At 53.7% G+C, this 17,857-nt stretch overlaps 1 protein-coding gene across 1 annotated transcript in view; it reads right to left on the bottom strand.

The window, feature by feature from the left end:
* KIF26A (kinesin family member 26A) overlaps window positions 1–17,648 on the bottom strand; it is a 110,017-nt gene extending 92,369 nt beyond the window's left edge. The window contains 4 exon segments of the mRNA XM_075712661.1: window positions 11,174–11,416; window positions 13,830–13,922; window positions 13,924–13,992; window positions 17,564–17,648. Coding sequence (XP_075568776.1) covers window positions 11,174–11,416; window positions 13,830–13,922; window positions 13,924–13,965 — 378 coding nt within the window. The 5' untranslated portion in view covers window positions 13,966–13,992; window positions 17,564–17,648.
* Between the last annotated feature and the right edge of the window lie 209 nt (window positions 17,649–17,857).

Genomic DNA, 17,857 nt, shown 5'->3' with positions numbered 1-17,857 from the left:
GGCCAGGGTGTTGCTACTCATGATCAAACCGGCAAACACTGAGCATAAAGTCCACCCTTTCATGCAAACATCAGGGAAAACCATTCACAACCTGTGTTTCACAGGTACAACATGGCAGGCTGAGAAACTCTCTAAGTCACACAAATATTTTTCTAATCATTTAGCTCTTTGTGGAGGTCTCAAAGTTTAAACCCAAATAAAAAGTAACTTTACCAAAGGTCAGTCAAGCAGCAGTAAGACTGCACAAGGTGGCAGGTTAAAGCATCTCACATTTATAAGAGTGTAAGCATGAAATTCAGAAAGGGCCCCCAGGGATCCCAATGCAAGACATGAAGGTGTAATTAAAAACCATAAATCCATCAAATGAAAAATATGTAAACTTAATACATTAACTCATATATTTTTCTTCCTCAACCACATTTGTCTTACTCTACACTCCTTTGGAGCCTACAAATAAAAAATTAACAATATCAGAAGAAATATTTCTTAATATGTGGAATGTGAATATCAATAATAAATGCTTTTTATTTTATTCTTACAGGTAATTGCTGAAAGAAGCTCTCTCAGCAGACTGCTGAGACTCTGCATATTATAAATTACTTCAACTGTATCTCCTCTTTACAAAACCCACAAAAGGACAATATCTTACAGTGTTTCCTTGCCACTCAATCATCCACACAAAATTACCCTTGTGCGAGCTTGTTGGAGGAATGTCAAATGTACTTGCCTTTCTTTGCAACAAAATCTTCAGAGAAAGACAGCAAAATAGCTCACTTCTGCATTCACAGTTATACATGCTACACTAACACCTGAACATTTTACCGGGAGATTCTGGGTTTAACTTTATATTTAATTACAAGCTACAGGCAAAATAGTTACAGGCCAAATGCTGGCCTGTGTTTCACCCACAGCATAGTTTTCAAGATAGGTTACAAAAGCTCTGCAGCGCCTGTAGTTCATATTGAGGCTAAGGCACTTCTTCTAAAAGTGATATTTGGGACAAACAAGCCCTTCCATCTACTGCCCACCTACCAGAAAAGGAGCACCAACATTGCCCAGAAATGACAGTGGCAAAGACACTTGTGCGTTGCCTCCATCCCTCAAAGGCCAAATTTTGTAGAACAAATTTGTTTCTCGTCACTGATGACAGTTTCCTTGGGACGAGATGGCCCAGGGCCAGGCAGCGGTATGGGAACACCCCTCTTCCTCATGCTGCACTCAGCATCAGGGCATGCATGTGGGGATTATGTGACATTTTCATCAAAGCTTGAGCTCCATTTCCTCTGTTACCAGAGCACTTGTTCTCACAAGTGGAGCAGCCAGGTCCCTATACAAACCAACCCATGTATGCATGTTCAACACAAAACTGATGTGCCACCACAACATGGCTAACATTTCTCAAATAATACCCAAGTCAGCCGAACATCCCTTTTTCAAATGCTCAGCAATCACTTTTACTAAATCTAGGCCAAAACACTAACACAACTCTGCTGCTCTTTCAGCGCAACACACAGGCCAACACGGGTAGAGGTTGGCATGCTGTTTACACTTGTCCTAAGCATACTCGCCACATGCGAAGCAAAATCCTCCATGTCCTGGCTGCCAGGGATTAGCTCACTCAACTGTCTCTCTACCCTCCCTTCGATCATTTGGACGTTAGGTGCTCTGGCATCGTTAGTCAAGCTTCACCTGCTGAACAGAGGCCAGATCTGTCCAACTTTTGCTATCTATTGCAGCTGAAAATCATTTACTTGCATGCAATAGGCCATGTGGGATGCTCCCAATCTGGGCTGGTGACTGGTCACCCAGGCCTGGAAGTGGTCTTGGCTTCTGGATCTCAACCACCCCAGCAGGCTCACCTCTTCCAAAACACTCAGCAGTACCGCTCTGCTGAGGGCTGCGTGATGTACCCAGGGCATAGCCACCACCTCTGACCTACTCAGGAGCCACATAAGATGGAAAAACAGCAGGCAACCCCTGCAAAAATGTTTTACTTGATAAAGCTACAGGCAAAGCTGTAGGACACTGCTATACTCTGAGGTCCAGGAGAATAGCAATAATGCCAAAAAGGAGTAAATACATGCTACAACACACAATACAGCGAGAACAACACAAGGCAATAAAAAAGACCACAATACAAACCGAGTACATCTAACTTCCCAAATTACTTAAAACACAAAGCCGAACGCTGCCCATTTACAGTACAATCAGCACCAATCAATATATACACACCAACAGCAACACAAACCATGCTGTAACAAATTGTGTGTTGTGGTAAAACAGGAAGCACATTTAAAGATAATCTTTTCAATGCTGTGAGAACTAGGACTAACGCTTCGCTTTCACAGTTAATGCTGAAAGCCAGTCAGTGCCCAGCCTCGCCAGAAGTATCCCATTTCAGTTTTGTACAGAAGGCTTCCCATCCCATTCGCCAAGCAGTGTAAAATCCCTCAGCAACGTTAGGGGAAGATTTGCTAAGAGCTAAATGAAAATTGATCATTTTCCCGCAGCCGTCCAGCATTCCAGTCAATTCTGCACAGGTATTGACATATGGTAATGCCGGCCCAGCCCCAGCCGAAACTTGGAGCAGCCTGCCAAACTCCAGGAACACTGATCAAAGACTGATTTTAAGGCTTGACTCGGAAAGAAGGATAATTGTGTGCACCTAAGCCTTTTTTTGTGAGCAAGTGCTGAGATTTTGCTGATTCACTGTACATTAGGGTGATGCATACAACAGTCAGACTCTTTGTGATAAAACAAACATGCAACAACAGCATTATGCTGCCTAAAATAGGTGGATATATTTATACCAGTTAAACATTCTTTCTCCAACATGAACATCTGCCAGCTATGCCATAAAAGCTCACGCAGCTTCAAAGCAAAGAAGTCAGTCCAAAGAACTACACACCAGAAGTTTACATTCACTTTAAGTTATCCTAGAGAAGAATACATTACTCCTGCAAAGTGACATATCCCCACCACCCCTTGCTTGGAATAATCATTAGAAGCTTTGCTCTTGGATTCCTCTACAAAATTTTCCTTGTTTCCATTTAAAAATAAAACATTTTAAATGAAAAACTAATAAGTAACACACTTTGGCATAAACTTCAATGGCAGTATGAGGGACTGAAGCCACTGAAGAGTTCCCAATTTACAAGGCCACACCACATTTCCACATGGCAGCTTTCTAGTTTCATCACAGGGAGGCACAGTATGCAGATAAAGCTCTTTCAGACAGCGCCGGCACAGCTCTAATCCACGCTCCCTGAGCTGATCTGATACCTGCTACTTGATCAAGCTCCACTTCGCCTGGACATATGCCACAGCACCTTCGGTTCCCTTCCACAGCCTCACCGCTCCCCTCCTGGCGAACCGGCAGATTTTCAGGACTATCTGTTACCATCTTCACGGTTGATCTGAAGTCCCTGGCTTTGTTTGCTGTTTCTGCTGTTGCAGAGACCCCAGCCCCAGAACCCCCTCCCTGACACTCGACCTGAAAGTTCAGTTGCAAGTCACAGAGTCCGCTGTTTTCTGTGTCCCCGTGTTATTATATATTCTTCCTTATTATGCATATTATAGGAGCAGTCAGCTCTACTAAGAGCAGCAGTCGATGATACTCGATGCCATACAAGCAAGAGAGAGTCCCCACCACAAAAAAAAAGGTTTTTACTGGAAATGGACAAAAGATGTGAGCATTTTCTCTCTGCTGGGTGAAGGAGAAATTAAGCACGTGGATATTTAAGCAGCTTGCCCAAATTCACAGAGTCAGTGACAGATCTAGGAATTAAATTCAGGTTTTGCATCCCTTCAATGGGACACAATTCTTCCTGTTAACAAAGGTAGCAGGAGGCACTGTTCTCCTGCAAGGAAGGCCCAAGTTTTCTCACATAAGCCACTCATCTGAAAGACTATACATAATTAGTAGACACTTGTAAAAGAAATCAGCCTGTTCCTGATCATGAACACAGCCAGAGACAGAGACGAGACTCCTGCCTTCCTGGAGATACCTTCCATTTGGGGATATACTGGACACGTAAATACAAAATAGTTACTCCAGTGCTGCAGGTCTGAAGTCAGAGGACAGGGAGACAAATCCAGGCAAATTAAATTCCGTAGATTAGCGGTAAATAAAAAAAAAATGAGGATACAATACTCCCAAATGGACAGTTGCCTGCCATGCTTGGTGTGAGCAATATCTAGTTCCTGAAGGTAATCCAATTCTGAGAAAGGTAACAGCATCATCATGGAAAAATCTTCCAGAAGACATGCACGCATTTCCAGATAGATTCTCCTCCTCTAGCCGGGGTGAAGCAAAATCTCCGCTCACTTTTCACAACAAAATGTTCATCAGTCAGCTGAAAACCCAGGGACTAACTGTCTCTTCTCTACATCAGCATCCTCACTGTGGGAAGAAGGATTCATACCCACAGAGTGCAGTTATCACAGGGTACCCGAGCAGCAGGAGACCCACGCAGCAACTGCGTACATGGTGGGCAATCCTGGTCTTGGGAAAGAAAAATCTCGTGCTGGTTTCAGCCATTCTCGCTGCACTACCCCGCGGTGCCATGTCCAGAGCAGCAGCCACTATCAGCTGCTGTGGGCTGGGGAAGAGAAGGATGACTACTGCCTCCTACAACCTCGCTGTTAACAAGTTAGAGGTTAGGATCACTGTAGGTGGAAACTCTTGGCAAAAACAATAAAGCAGCTACTACATATTTCAACAGGTTCAAAGTAACCTCAGATGTTAGGAGCAGATGCTCTTTTCCACCCCCTGGGATTTTGAAATGGTTTATGTGTTTCCTCCCTTTTCCCTAATAGGGCAGGGTGCTGAAGGAATTAGCTACAGAAAGAGCTGGAGCAATACTAATTACCCTGAGCTACCCGGGGAGACCGCAGTACCTCGAGCTAATTGCGCGATCCCCACTCCCCCACTTCAGATCCCCCAGTGAGAAGGTCTCTTGCCTCAGGCATCTGAACTGCAAGATAATCCCATTCACCTGTATTTTAAAAGGGCATGCTTGAAAATCCTAAATGTCTAAAGCAAACTCATTACAATTAGTTTCTGCAGCCTATCATACAGCATGGAGGCTACTACACTGACTGAAACAAGGGAACTGCTCATGTCAACACATTTGACGCGGTGTTGTCACTAACCCCGTTATTAGACTGCACACTTACCTGAAATCCACATCTGAGCTCATAGCCTGAAGCACTCCACAGCCAAGTCTCTGCAAGAGCCTCTCTCACAAAATTAAATATTAAATGTGTATCTCAAAAAAATGCCCCGTAGTTTCATATTTATTAACTAAGACATTACTTTTCCACTTACGTACTTTTGAAATGTTAAATATAGAACATTTTAAGGCGCACTTAGTGCTTGTAAAGAGCCCTGAAAACTGGATTTCTCTAGAGAGGAATCTGTAAAAGTCACAGTTCTCCCACTCAATTCCCCTTATCCACGTCAACCCAATTGCAGAAAGGCCTCCCATGAAAAAGAAGAAACAGCCCCTCAGTGACAGAGGACCCCAAAGTTAGGCAAGACAGCACAGGGCTTCTAAACCATCACCAGGACTCTCAAATTCCAGGTGACCATGCCACTCAGTAGAAAGAGCTGACACGTTAATAGAAAACAATGGGCATGGGAAGAAAAACTCCAGGGTTTGCTTCTAAAAGCTTAGACCTATTCCACGGGCACCTCAAGCGTTGAAAGAAGTCCCCACGTGCTCCGAACCCTTGCTCTTTCAGGGAAGCATGAGCCCGCAGGCAAACGCTAAGGACACAGAGCCCTCTCCCAGCTCCTCCGTGTGCAGTGCAGGCTCCTGAAGCACCCAACAGCGAGGAGACAGGCACTGGCAGCCAGGGACTGCGCGAGCTCTCCTTGCTACTAGCACTGCTGATACCAAGCCATCAGAGTGGCCAAGGTGGGAATAACCTGGCCTTCACACATCAAGACCACAGTCCTCAATCCCATGCCCGTCCTCTTGGCCTGGTTTTCCAAAGCACCAAGAACTGCTGCATTGCCCTTCTTCCCATCCTCCTTGCTGCCAGCCCCCCTTAACAGCTTTTGAACCTGTCAAATGATCTGAAATTGAGGTAGAAGGCCCAGAGCAAGTTCCTACAACTTCCACAAACTGGCCGTGAGACAAGTTGGGCAGGACCCACGTGTTATTGTTTGGCAGCAGCCAGATGCCTAAGTACTAGCTTACTGTCAACCAAACTGCATGTGTGCAGCTGCAGATGCAGAGAAGGTGCTGCCTCTTACCGAGTCATCGGGGACACGGAGGGAACAGCTGGGATTAATGCAGATGGATGGGGAGAGCAAAGGAGGTGAGCAAAGCATCCATCCTACCAAACCATCCTTCCTTAGTTCTGCTGCTCGTGGAAACATGTGGGGGTTATTTAGCATACAGGAGAAACCCACAGGAAAGAGCATGCCCTTCCCAAAACTTTGTTCTTCATCTCCGCTTCAGGTGATGCAATCAGCAGCACATACAGGTGTACCAAGAGACCACAGCTTTGATCAGAAGCAGGTGTGGTGGGAGTTCGATCCAGCAGCACTGCGTGGCATCTGCGCAGCTGAGACACGTCAGCGCAAACAGCGTGTCTAAAGCCACTGCTATCCTCCCCCTTTCTCCAGAGAAGCCGGGCTTCCTCCAACTCTAACTGGTGTTAACACAGAGCCCTGCCAAGGACACGGCAGGCTAGGACTTGCTTACCTGCCTCAAATGATTCACGGTTCGTTAGTAACCAAAAGCATGTCCTGTCCTGGTCACCCAGACTCTCTGCAGACCAGGGCTGGCAGCATGCCTCTTTGTACCCAACCACAGCTTACCCGGTCAACTGGGAATACAGAGAATACTCAGTGTTTTTAGGTATCAGAGAAAAAGCATTGTCCATCCCACCAGCAATAAAGAGCCCACACTCGCTCCTCTGTCCCTCAAACTCCTGGGAAGCCGTTCAGCGGTGTGCCTCATGTAACACACAGTGCGGGTAATGCAACAGGGGAAAAAAAAAAACCAGCGAAGAAAAACAGCTCTCAAAAACTAGGACAGCAAGAACTTGGCTGAACTCAAGCTACCATACAATACGCACGTTTCTGCCCCCCTTAACGCTGCCTCCGGCCCTGCCTGCACTGACAGCAGGTACAATATAAACTGCTCAGGCTGGGGGGGTCGGGGGTGGATGGGGACAGGTGAAATGAGATGTCTGAATCCCTAGGCTCAGAAAAACACAATTCTCAATGCTAATCGCTTCCAAAGTGAACCTCTTCTGATCTTGGCCTCCTGTCAGTACTGATAAAGAAATTATTCCAGTACAACCGAGTACAATTATTACTCTTCTATAACCAAAATACTTATACCAGTATAAAACCCTTCTGTGGATGCAGTTGTATCAACGTGTGCGTTCCTCGTACCAAAAGAGCCTTCCTCCTCTGCTCGTAAGGGATTAGCTAAAACCATTTTACAGTAGCTGTATATCCTTAAGGTTACTGCCTGCGCTAGAGGGAGCGCAGAGTTTACCTCTAGTGATGCAGCTGCAGGAGCACATCTCTCCCGTCAGCCAGCCCCTGCCTGCGCCCTTCCTTTCGGAGACACACACTGCTCTGATGTGCACCTCTTTAGTAATGACAGCAGGTTCAGGTTTACCAAATAGGGGCATCACACAAATTAATTAATTAGCATTTGTGAAGCACTGTGAAGATTTTAGGTGCTAAGTATTATTATTACTAATTTAATCTACATCCCCATTCATTCCTCAGCCTCTCCTGTGAAACTGCCAACAGTGATGCCAATTAGCGGTAATTGTTGTGGTGGTTTTGTGACAAGGCTATTTGCCAACTGGGAGCGAGACAGAGACCACCAACCCATTTCCCGTGGATTGCCCCACAGCTGCCAACAGCAACAACTTCCAGGCACAACAACCTGCTCTCGACTCCAGCCAGAACCCTGGAAGTAGGAGATCCTGTATCCCATTACCAGCTCCCCAGGGACACAGCCTGCAAGGCACATACAAAACTTTTAATTAGGGATAAACCAAGGCACCTTTTTTTTTTTCTTTCCCCTCCTCCACTAGTTCAGTCCCAGCAACTGATATCAATACTGCAATACCAAAATGCTAATCTGGAATAATTTCAGATTAAACTTTGTTCATTTCCATCCTTGCTTGATGAAAATCTCATTTTGATTCACACACAGGCCTCACTGTGGTGGCAAGCGGTAAAGGCAGCAGCAGTAAAAAGAAGGGAATTGACAGCGTAGGGTGCAGTAAATCTTGTACTTGGGAGAGCTGTTACAGAGTTTTAACATAAGCAAAGAGGTGTATCTTTTTATCAGCTATCCACAGAGATTTGGAGGACTTTAAAAAGAGACACAAACAACTAACAGTATTCTGTAATCAATGCACATCATCTCAGCACCAAAACTTTAAATTATTTATATATTTTAAATATGTCTAATTGAAAGGACAGCAACACATAAACTGTATGAATCATAGCCCTCGCAAGCAATTAGATTTGTTATCCCTGCAGACTCCAAAGAGTAGGTTAGCTTTTTATTCTCATGTGAATTCAATCCCTTGTCAGCTGCCCCACGCATGAGAATACACCTCCTCTCTTTCATCAGGAAAGATATCAACAGCAGGAAACTAGCCCTTCTTTCATCTCTGAGGCACCCACCCACCTTTCCAAAGGGTTTTCAACCAGGTGTGGAAATCTTTCTGAACCTGTGCTGAAAGATCCCTTAATTATTATGGCAAAGGAGGTAAATCCTTTGAGAGCAGCATGCTCTGAGCAGTAGCCTTCTGGTGTTTACTTATCTGGTAGTTGCTTAGTTTGACAGTGCGTTAGAAGAGCTTATAAGAAACTCTTTGGACTTTTATTGCATGGGCATGAAACTCTTATGGAGAGGAGCTGCTTTTTCAGATGTCTTGTTATATAATTAAACAAGAAAGGAAGGGGGAAAAAAAAAGCAAGCTGCCTTTCTGGCACAAACATTACACAGCGCTCAACCTGCCAGCATATTGCATCAGATTCCCCCTGCAAAGCCAATTCAAAGCAGCGAGTAGCCGAACCCCTGACTGTTATCTGCCGCTAACCTACTTCACACTCCGAAGGCAGTAAGTGGGACTGTTTATTGCATCTTCCTTCCTGAGGAGCTGCTCACTACACCAGCGTTAGTGGGGGGTTTTGAGCTTGCAATTAGGCTAGAGGTCTGACAAGCATTAGAAAACCTATTTTTAAAAAATTCCAAACATCTAACTCTACTGTATGCTACTCAGGAAGTAAACTCCAGGTATCCGTTACTCTACGATCAGGCCTGTCGAGGTTCTGCCACTGTGATGACTGCTATTTTATTACGTTCCTCGGCATGCTTTGAAACCCTGCAGAAAAGGGGAATTAATTTACCCATCATCGAGTGCTTATCAAGGAAGTCCCCTGAGACTTGCAGGAAAGAGACCACACAAACAGGCCTTTGCTCACAGGTCTCCTCACCCGAACACCTGGCCAAGGCCCCCTGCCTCTCCTGCACCGGTGCCTTTTTTTTCCCATGACAAAGATCCGCTCCCGGATAGGACACTATTCTTTACGGCAGAGGCCCACCCCAACAACGGGAACAGGGGTTTACGTGCTCCTCGCTGAAGCAGCCTATCACATGCACTTCGCAAGGGGAAATTAAACTTCTTTCCACCGTTCACAGCAATCCAGAAAACAAAAGGTCCGGCGGTCCTGAATTCAATGAGAGAAGATACGTGATCTTTTACACCAGAGAAATAAGAGCCCGCTCCAAACCTGGCAAGTCAATGGAGAGACTCCTGTTGATTTCAAAGGGCTTTGGATCCGGCCTGAAAATACAAACCTTGCTGCGCATTCGGACACCGCTCCACAATGCACTTCCAAACAAAACTATATTTAGATTCAATGGGAATTCTGTAGATCATACAGGAACTCTTTGAATGAAAATGAAGGTCAGTAGGGTTTGGCTTCCTCTTCAGACCCTCCCCCCCATTCTTGCAAACATCCAGATAAGCATTGTTTAGAAAACAATACGTTACTTCCAAATGTTATCAAAAACCCAACACACGTTTTGTGTGCCCTGGAACAGAATCTCAGGGTCTTCTGTTGCATTTTCCTCATCAGCTAATCCTTAGGATCTCTTCAGGCGTCTAGGCAAGACTCTGTATCAAGACTGTATTTTTTCACCTGTATAGCTTTTCAGAAGTTTTGTTTCACGTGCTCTCGCTAAAGGAGAGGGGACAACAATAATAAAGACCTCTGACACACACAAAACGGACACGGAAAATAAAAACGGTCAGGCAGCTACAATACACACGAATAAAGCTGCGCATGGGTTAAGGGAAACCTCTGCCACGCTCGCGCACCTTCACCATTCACAACCAGACCCGAAGGGCCATCCTGAGGCGCGGACCGCAGGAAAATGACACAGCCCCAGCTTGCCCCAGTGACACCGAGGACAGGAATGAGCCCATCGGCCAGGGAGGTACGCCTGAGCACCCGGACAGCGAAAGCCCAGCAAAACCAACCCGCTCAAACTTTTCCTCCAGCGCCACAAACACGAGTGCGTGCTTTTCAGCTGCGTTTTATGGGCTCCTCGGAAGGAGGAGCCGAACCGCAGCTACCGGCGGCTTCTGGTAGGAAGGATGCAAGCGCTGCAGAGCCCAGCTGCGGCACCGAGCCGGCATCCCCGAGCCGGTGGCACCAGGGCTGGGGCGCGGGCGGGGGAGCAGCCCCCGCGGCGCGGGATGGGGGGCTCGTCTGGCACCGGGGGGCTCTCGTCTGGCACCGGGGGGCTCTCGGAGCCGCTCCGGGGGGCTCTCGGAGCCGCTCCGGGCTGGACCGAGCGGGCGTCCCGGACGGCCGCCGCTCCTCTCGCCGAAATCACTTTTAGTTTTTTTAAACCGTTTCTGGCAGCCGGTGACTGTCGGGGGGGGAGCGTCCAGCCGCACAGTTTCGCTCTTTCATAAAGCCCGGGACGGGAAATCCTTGAACTTCTGAAGAACCCTCCTGGGTTGGAAACCGGCGGCCCTGCAGTCACGCTCTCCTCCCAAATCCGCGGGGACGGCCACCTGCCCCAGCCCGGGCGGGGGGCCCCGCCGCCCCCCGCCCCCGCCCCCCCGGCGGTGCTCGGCGCTGCGCGGGCGGCCGGCGCGCACTTACCGGCGGGGCGTTGGGCGGGCAGCCGGCGGCCAGCCGCGCCGCCTGCCTCCTCAGCTCGGCCAGCTGGGCCTGGCAGCTCCGGCACCAGCCCCCGGCCGCCGCCCGCTCCAGCGGCCGCGGCTCGGCCCCCGCCGCGGCCCCCGCTCCCTCGGGCGGCGGGCGGCTGGCGCAGCGCTCCTCCTCGGCGGCGGCCGGCGGCCTCTTCCGCGGGGAGAGCTCCCGCACCGCGCTCCCCTCCGCCACCTGCGGAGAGAGCAAGAGCTCAGCGCCGGGGATCGCGGAGGCAACGCGGCTCCCACCCCCCTCGCCGCGAACAAAAGGGGGGGGGGGGGGGGAGAAAAAAAAGAAGGAAAAAAAGCCCAAACGCGGGGAGGAGCAACAACTTACCCCCGGCGCCCGGGGCTCAGGTCCCAGACCCTTCCTGCCGGCGGCCGCGATCATGATAGCGGGGGCTGCGCCCCTGCCCCGCTCCGCTCCGCGCCCCGCTCCGCTAGTGCGGGCGTTGCGGGGCCCGGCGGCGCGGCCGGCCCGCGGCGCCCATGGCGGGGCGGGGGTCGGGGGGTGCCAACAGCGATCTCGCCCGCTCCCCGCCGTCCGGGCTGCCGCGCTAGGTGATGTTGCCTCCCATGTTGGGAAGGGAGCGAAGTTTGGGTCGGGAGAGGGAGGCGGAGTGAGCTCCCCACGGCGGCACGGGGAAGGACCCGGAGCACGGGAGCACGTCGGAAAAAAAAGCTGGAAAAGTGCTCGGAGGGCAGGGGAGGAGGGGCTGGGCGGGGGCGGGTGGGGTGGGGTAAGGGGGGCGGGAGAGCCTCGGCCGGGGCGGGATGGGGTTTAGGTTTGGGGCTTGGGGGGGCGGGGGGAGATGCCTTTTCATAGTGACCCTACGGGACAGCGCCAACCCGATGTACCAAAGCGCGGGCACCCCCGCGGCTGCCTCCTTCGCGCTCGAACACCCGAGTTCCTCGGGAGCGGGGGGCAAAAAGGGCCGGGGTGGGGGTGCCGGTCCCGCTGCGGAGCCGCAGGGAAGCGGCGCAGGCGTCGGGCCGTGCCGCGGGTGCGGGCCAGCCGCAAAGGGGGGGTCGGGGGCCTGGCGGGGGCCCGCTCCCCCCCCCCCGCTCCCCTGCGCGGGCTGGGGGCACGGTGCCCCCCCTCGGCGGGCAGATGCGCGGTGCCGCGGGGCACAGCCCCCCCCGGGCGGCTCCCCAGCCGCTCGGCGGGCGCGACGGGATGTTCCTACGTGTGAAAATTGACCTGACAGATGGAGAAATTAACGTTCGCGGCTAATTGTCTACTTGGCTGCCGCTCCGGCTCGTATATTTAGCACTTTTCTCTCTTTTTTTTTCCGGGCTCTTTTCCCCAGGGGGAGGAATATCCGCCGCTGTCTGTCGCTGCTCCCCCGCGGCTGCCCGCTCCCGCAGCCCCGCGGCGGGCGGGGGCCGCGCCCGGACGTGCCCGGCCCCGCGGAGCGGCCCCGCGGCCGCCGCCGTCCCCGTGACCAGAGCGCCACCTGCCGGCGCCGCCGCGGCGCCGCACACGGGGCCGCGCTCCCCCCCGGGACGGGGACGGGGACGGGGACGGGAACGGGGACGGGCCCGGCACCCCGCGGGGCAGCGGCGGGGCCGCGCCGGCGGGCGGCGGCGCTGGCTTCCGCCGGCCGTGCCAAACGCGGCTCCTGGGCGCCCTCCCCGCCTCCGCGCGGGTGGGTGCGGGTGGCGCTGAAGCGTGGGGTGGGGTCTGCGGTGATGCGGGCAGCGCCGAGCACAAAGAGTGGGGAAAAACAGATATATGGGGGGGGGGGGGACCCACACACACCCCCTAAGAGGCACCTTCCCCGGCCGCTTAAACTTTCCTGGCTCTCCCGGGCACGCGCCTGAAGCGTCCCCCCCAAATGGGCGCATGCCCCGGGGGTGGGCTGGGGCCCCGGGCGCCCCGGCACAGCCCTGAGCCGCCCCCGCTCCCGGGGCGCTGCGGCCGCTGCCCCCCGCCCGCCGGACCGGCCGCCTGGAGCCCGAGAAAAGTTTGGGTGGGGAGGCGGAGGGGGGGGGCGGGGGGCGCGGGCTGCTGCCGTGGGCCCCTCTCGGGGGCTGGCACCGACGCGGGCACCCGGGCGCTGCGCCCCGGCTCCCTTCTCTCCCCTGCTCGGGGCTCTGCAGGTCTCCGGGAACTTGCTCCGAAATTTTATGTGCCCGAATAACGGCTGCAACCACCCCCCCCACCCCCCCCCAGCCGGCTCCAAGTCTCCGGTTGGACGGGGCGGGGGGGTAAAGGGGTGCGGGGTAAAGGGGTGCGCTCCCCGGCCGGCGCTGAGCTGAGCCCCCTCCTTGCCTTACTAAGTTAAAAAACCCTCCCGGCAATAGCGGGACGCGGTGCCCCCACTCCCCATTTGAAGCCGGGGGGCACACAAGGCGCCGCGGGGCCCGGAGGGGCTCCCCGGGAGCGGGCCGGCCAGCGCGGTCCCCCCGCGCCGCTCCGCGGAGCCGCCAGGACTGTTCGTGGTGCTGAAACCCGCCCCGGCACGGCCGCCGCCAACTTCGCACCGGCAAGTTTGCCATCCCCTTCCCGTGAGCCGGCCCGGGGCAGGGCAGGCAGCCGGACCCCCCTCCCCCGACCCCCTCCCGGCCCCCAGCCCCCCGGGGCCGCGGCAAGGTCCCCTTACCTTGGCTTTCCGCCGCAGGAGGTGGCTGGTGAAGCCGAAGATGATCTCCGAGTCCAAGCACAAGGCTCCTATCTCCAGCAGGCTGGGGTTTTTTCCTCGTGGCGTTGGAGGCATCGGGCGATTTTTGAAAAGCCATAGTTTGGGGGTTGGAAATATCCGGCTCCTTGAGCGGAGGCGATGTATTTGTATACACACACACACACACACAAAAAAAAAAAAAAGAAAGAAAAAGAAAAAAAGGATAAAATAGCAAACACCTCCCACACCCCTTAAAAAAGAAGGGAAAAGAAGGGAAAAGCCGGGCGCGGGTGAGTTACTCCATCTGCCAGGATGCGCGCTGCCGGGGTGCGGTAGGCAGCAGCCGGGCAGCCCCACCAGCCTCCCTGCCTCTCTCTGCCGCTCCCCGCCGCTCTCCCTCCCGTTTTATCCCCCCTCCAGCGCACCTTGCCTGACGAGCGGGCGCGGGTGCGGGCCCGGCTCAGCGTCCCGCCGGGGCCGGGGCCGGGGCCCGCCGCTGCGCCGGGTGCGCGGGGCCGGCAGCGCCCTGCTCCCCCGCCGCCGGCCATCAGCTCGCCCAGCGAGGGGGCTCCCACCGCCCGCTGGCCAGGAGCCCGCCCTGCGAGCCTCCTGCCTCCCCCCATCCACTGCTGGGTGGGTTCAGTGGCTGGTGGGTTGTTGGCTGGTGGTTTTTTTTTTTTTTTTTTTCTTTTTCCCTCCTCCTTCTCCTCCTCCTCCTCCGGGGTGAGCGCAAGGAGGGAAAAGCTGCCAGTGAAGTCAGGTTGGCGGGAGGGAAGACGCGCACAAAAAAGCAAGAGGAAGGAAAAGAGAAAAATAAAGGGGACGGAAAAGAAAAGGAAAGCCTGAGGGAGCAGAAGTGAAGCACTTTCCGGAAGGGATCCGGCCTTTCACTCCTCTGAAAAGCTTTCCCCTCTTTTTTTCCCCCCCGCCCTGCTTAATTTTATTTGCAGTGGGTGAGGACGGCAGGAGGGAGCCAGCTCCTCCTCGTCGAGGGGGCCGAGAAGCAGGTCCCTGGGCGGCCCCGGGGCGAGGGGAGCTCTCCCTGCAGGCTGCCTCTCCGGCCGCCCCCAACCCACGCGTGTCCCCCCGTGTGCCCCAGCCCGGGGGCCGGGGCAGAGCTCCTGCGTGGGGGGTCTCCTCCGGGGCGCGGCCGGTGCCGTCGGGGCGGGCGGGAGGGATCGGGCTCCCCGGCAAAGCGGGGGAGGGGGCTCTGGGCAGAGCGTTAATCCCTTCCCGTGTATTTTCCCGCTAAACAAATAATTCACCCCCTGACGAAAGCATTATCCCGCTTCATAATGCCTGCAGTGAAAGTGAGTTCAATAATCTGTTTAGCCGGGCTCCGCGGGGGACCGCGCCCCCCCTCCCCCCCCCCGCGGGCTCCGCGCCGGCCGCCCCGCCCGGGCACCGGGAGCTGCGGGCGGGGGCAGCCGCGGCCGGTCCGGCCCGTCCCCGCGCTTCCCACCCGAAATTGGGGCCTGGGCGGGGCTGAGGGCCTGCCCCGCAGCCTGGCGGGGGGGGGGGTGGAGGGAAGGAGGAAAGGAGGGATGGAGACGGGGAAGGGGAAGGAGAGAGGGAAGGGAGGGAGGGAGGGAGGGAGGAAGGAAGGAAGGAAGGAAGGAAGGAAGGAAGGAAGGAAGGAAGGAAGGAAGGAAGGAAGGAAGGAAGGAAGGAAGGAAGGAAGGAAGGAAGGAAGGAAGGAAGGAAGGAAGGAAGGAAGGAAGGAAGGAAGGAAGGAAGGAAGGAAGGAAGGAAGGAAGGAGAAGTAAGAGGGAAGGGAAGGGAAGGGAAGGGAAGGGAAGGGAAGGGAAGGGAAGGGAAGGGAAGGGAAGGGAAGGGAAGGGAAGGGAAGGGAAGGGAAGGGAAGGGAAGGGAAGGGAAGGGAAGGGAAGGGAAGGGAAGGGAAGGGAAGGGAAGGGAAGGGAAGGGAAGGGAAGGGAAGGGAAGGGAAGGGAAGGGAAGGGAAAAGAAAAGAGAAGAGAAGAGAAGAGAAGAGAAGAGAAGAGAAGAGAAGAGAAGAGAAGAGAAGAGAAGAGAAGAGAAGAGAAGAGAAGAGAAGAGAAGAGAAGAGAAGAGAAGAGAAGAGAGAAGAGTCAAGTCTTAAGTTTCTATGGCCACAAAAGGACACCACAGCTTCTCTTAACTGTGAACTTACTAGGTTCCTGGCTTCCAGCTACTGATGAGACTGTGTGGTAGGTGAGGGAGGTGGGTTAATGGTGGCTCTGTACGATGGAGGTGGAATACAGGTGTCACAGGCAGGCACAGGGGTGTGGGGATGGGGAGAAGAGGAGGGAATGGTGAGACGCTTACAGCAAAGGGGCAAGGATTCGTTCAGCTCCTTATGCGTCCCTTCCTGATGTAGACATCTCAGACCAGAGATGTGCCAACGTGTCAGCTGGGCCCTGAACCCACCTGGGAATGGAGTCTGCGGGGACCCAGCCCCTATGCCACCTTGCACAGACTCATCCTCTCTCCCCCCTGCCAACCCCATCCCAGCCTCCTGCTCTCTGTGCACCACTCTGCATGCAAAGTCTTCCACCACCCTCCCCTGCACAGCTGGGACGTTCCCCTGCCCCGGAAGATCCCATGCTTGGAAGGTGCCACATTACCAAGGGGGTGGGAAGAAAAGGGTGAAAGGAAGGGCAGAAGGAAAAACAATTCAAGCAGAATGGTGGTATGGGCATCAGCTGTTCAGGTAAAGAGTGTGCCACGCAGGCCCTCAGCCCAGGTGCTCAGCATGAGGTAGAACAGTGGCCATCACAGACCAGAGCATCAAATGTCATTTCCCATGCGCTGGGGAAAGAGGCTTGGGAACATCCAAAGGCAGAGACAAACATGGCCAGGCCAGGCAGGCCTGTTGCCTGCTTTGGAGACAGCCTGAGGCATCTGTCCCCGTGCCCCACATCTTCAGCCCAACCCAAGTTTAAGCACTCACATCGCGCCGGTCTGGCCCCAGGAAAGCCAGCTCCTCCCTGTGCCCAGGCCACCGCAGCCCACCAGGTCTCCCTTCCCCACCACAGTTTGCTCCTTTTCCCCAGCTCTTGGCAAGGACACTTGGAAGCTCTGGGTCTAAAATATGCCCTGAATGTCAGGCACTGAGGGTGCCCATGCAACCCCAACCTCACTCCTAATCCTGGAAAGTCTCTCTTCAATCACCCCTATTAAAGCAAGTATCTCCCCACCCCACTGCCCTCAGGTGTCTTGCCGATAAACAAGCTGAAGGGAAAGTTATTAGCTTTTATTCATGGTGTCTAAACTAAAGTAAAACATCAACGGGGTGACTGTACGTAATAATTGACTAGATAAAGTCCATTTTTCTTGGGCCCTCTGAAAGTGATCCCCGAGCATTAAAACGGGTCTCTTAATAAATATCTTATCTCCCCGCCACAGAGCCCTGGCTGCAGATAACCAGACAGCCATTACTGTACCTCTGAAATAACCCCATTTCCATCAGGGCCACTTCAAACAGTCTCCTCTCTAAAGAGCCCCTCCCTCCCCCAGGGGAGGTGGGGGAGGCTTGAACCCCCCTGGGTGGGGGGAGCCAGCAAGAGGCAGGGATTTCAGCCAAGTCCCCGGGCAGGGCAGGGGGGTTACTGCATTGCCATGCATTCCCTTCCACAGGTAACCATGGAGTGAGGCATTCCTTCTGCGAGCCAAAAGCCTAAATCCGCACACCGCCTGCCCCGTGCCCCACGTTGGGGTGAGCGGTGCTGGGCTGCCCTGGCTCTGCTCTGCAAGCGGAGAGAAGGTTGGGCAGGAGAGCAGGGCCACGGCAGGCGGCTGCCGCCTCCTCGGGGAAAAGGCCTTCCCGGCATGTGCATCCCAGCGCTGCAAGGTGAGGCTGTACAGGTTGCACTGGACTCCTTTATTAATACACTGTACAGGTGATAGTGGATTTATTAAGTATATGCTGTGATTTCACATTTAATTTACTAAGAATACAATGGTTTGGGCTAGAGGACCCAAGGGAAATCTAGGCAACAGTGAGCAAAATCCATGAAATTCAATGTAGC

This window comes from Pelecanus crispus, chromosome 6 (genome assembly GCF_030463565.1).
Source record: "Pelecanus crispus isolate bPelCri1 chromosome 6, bPelCri1.pri, whole genome shotgun sequence".
Lineage (NCBI taxonomy): Eukaryota > Metazoa > Chordata > Aves > Pelecaniformes > Pelecanidae > Pelecanus > Pelecanus crispus.
This window is presented reverse-complemented; position numbering and strand designations above follow the sequence as displayed.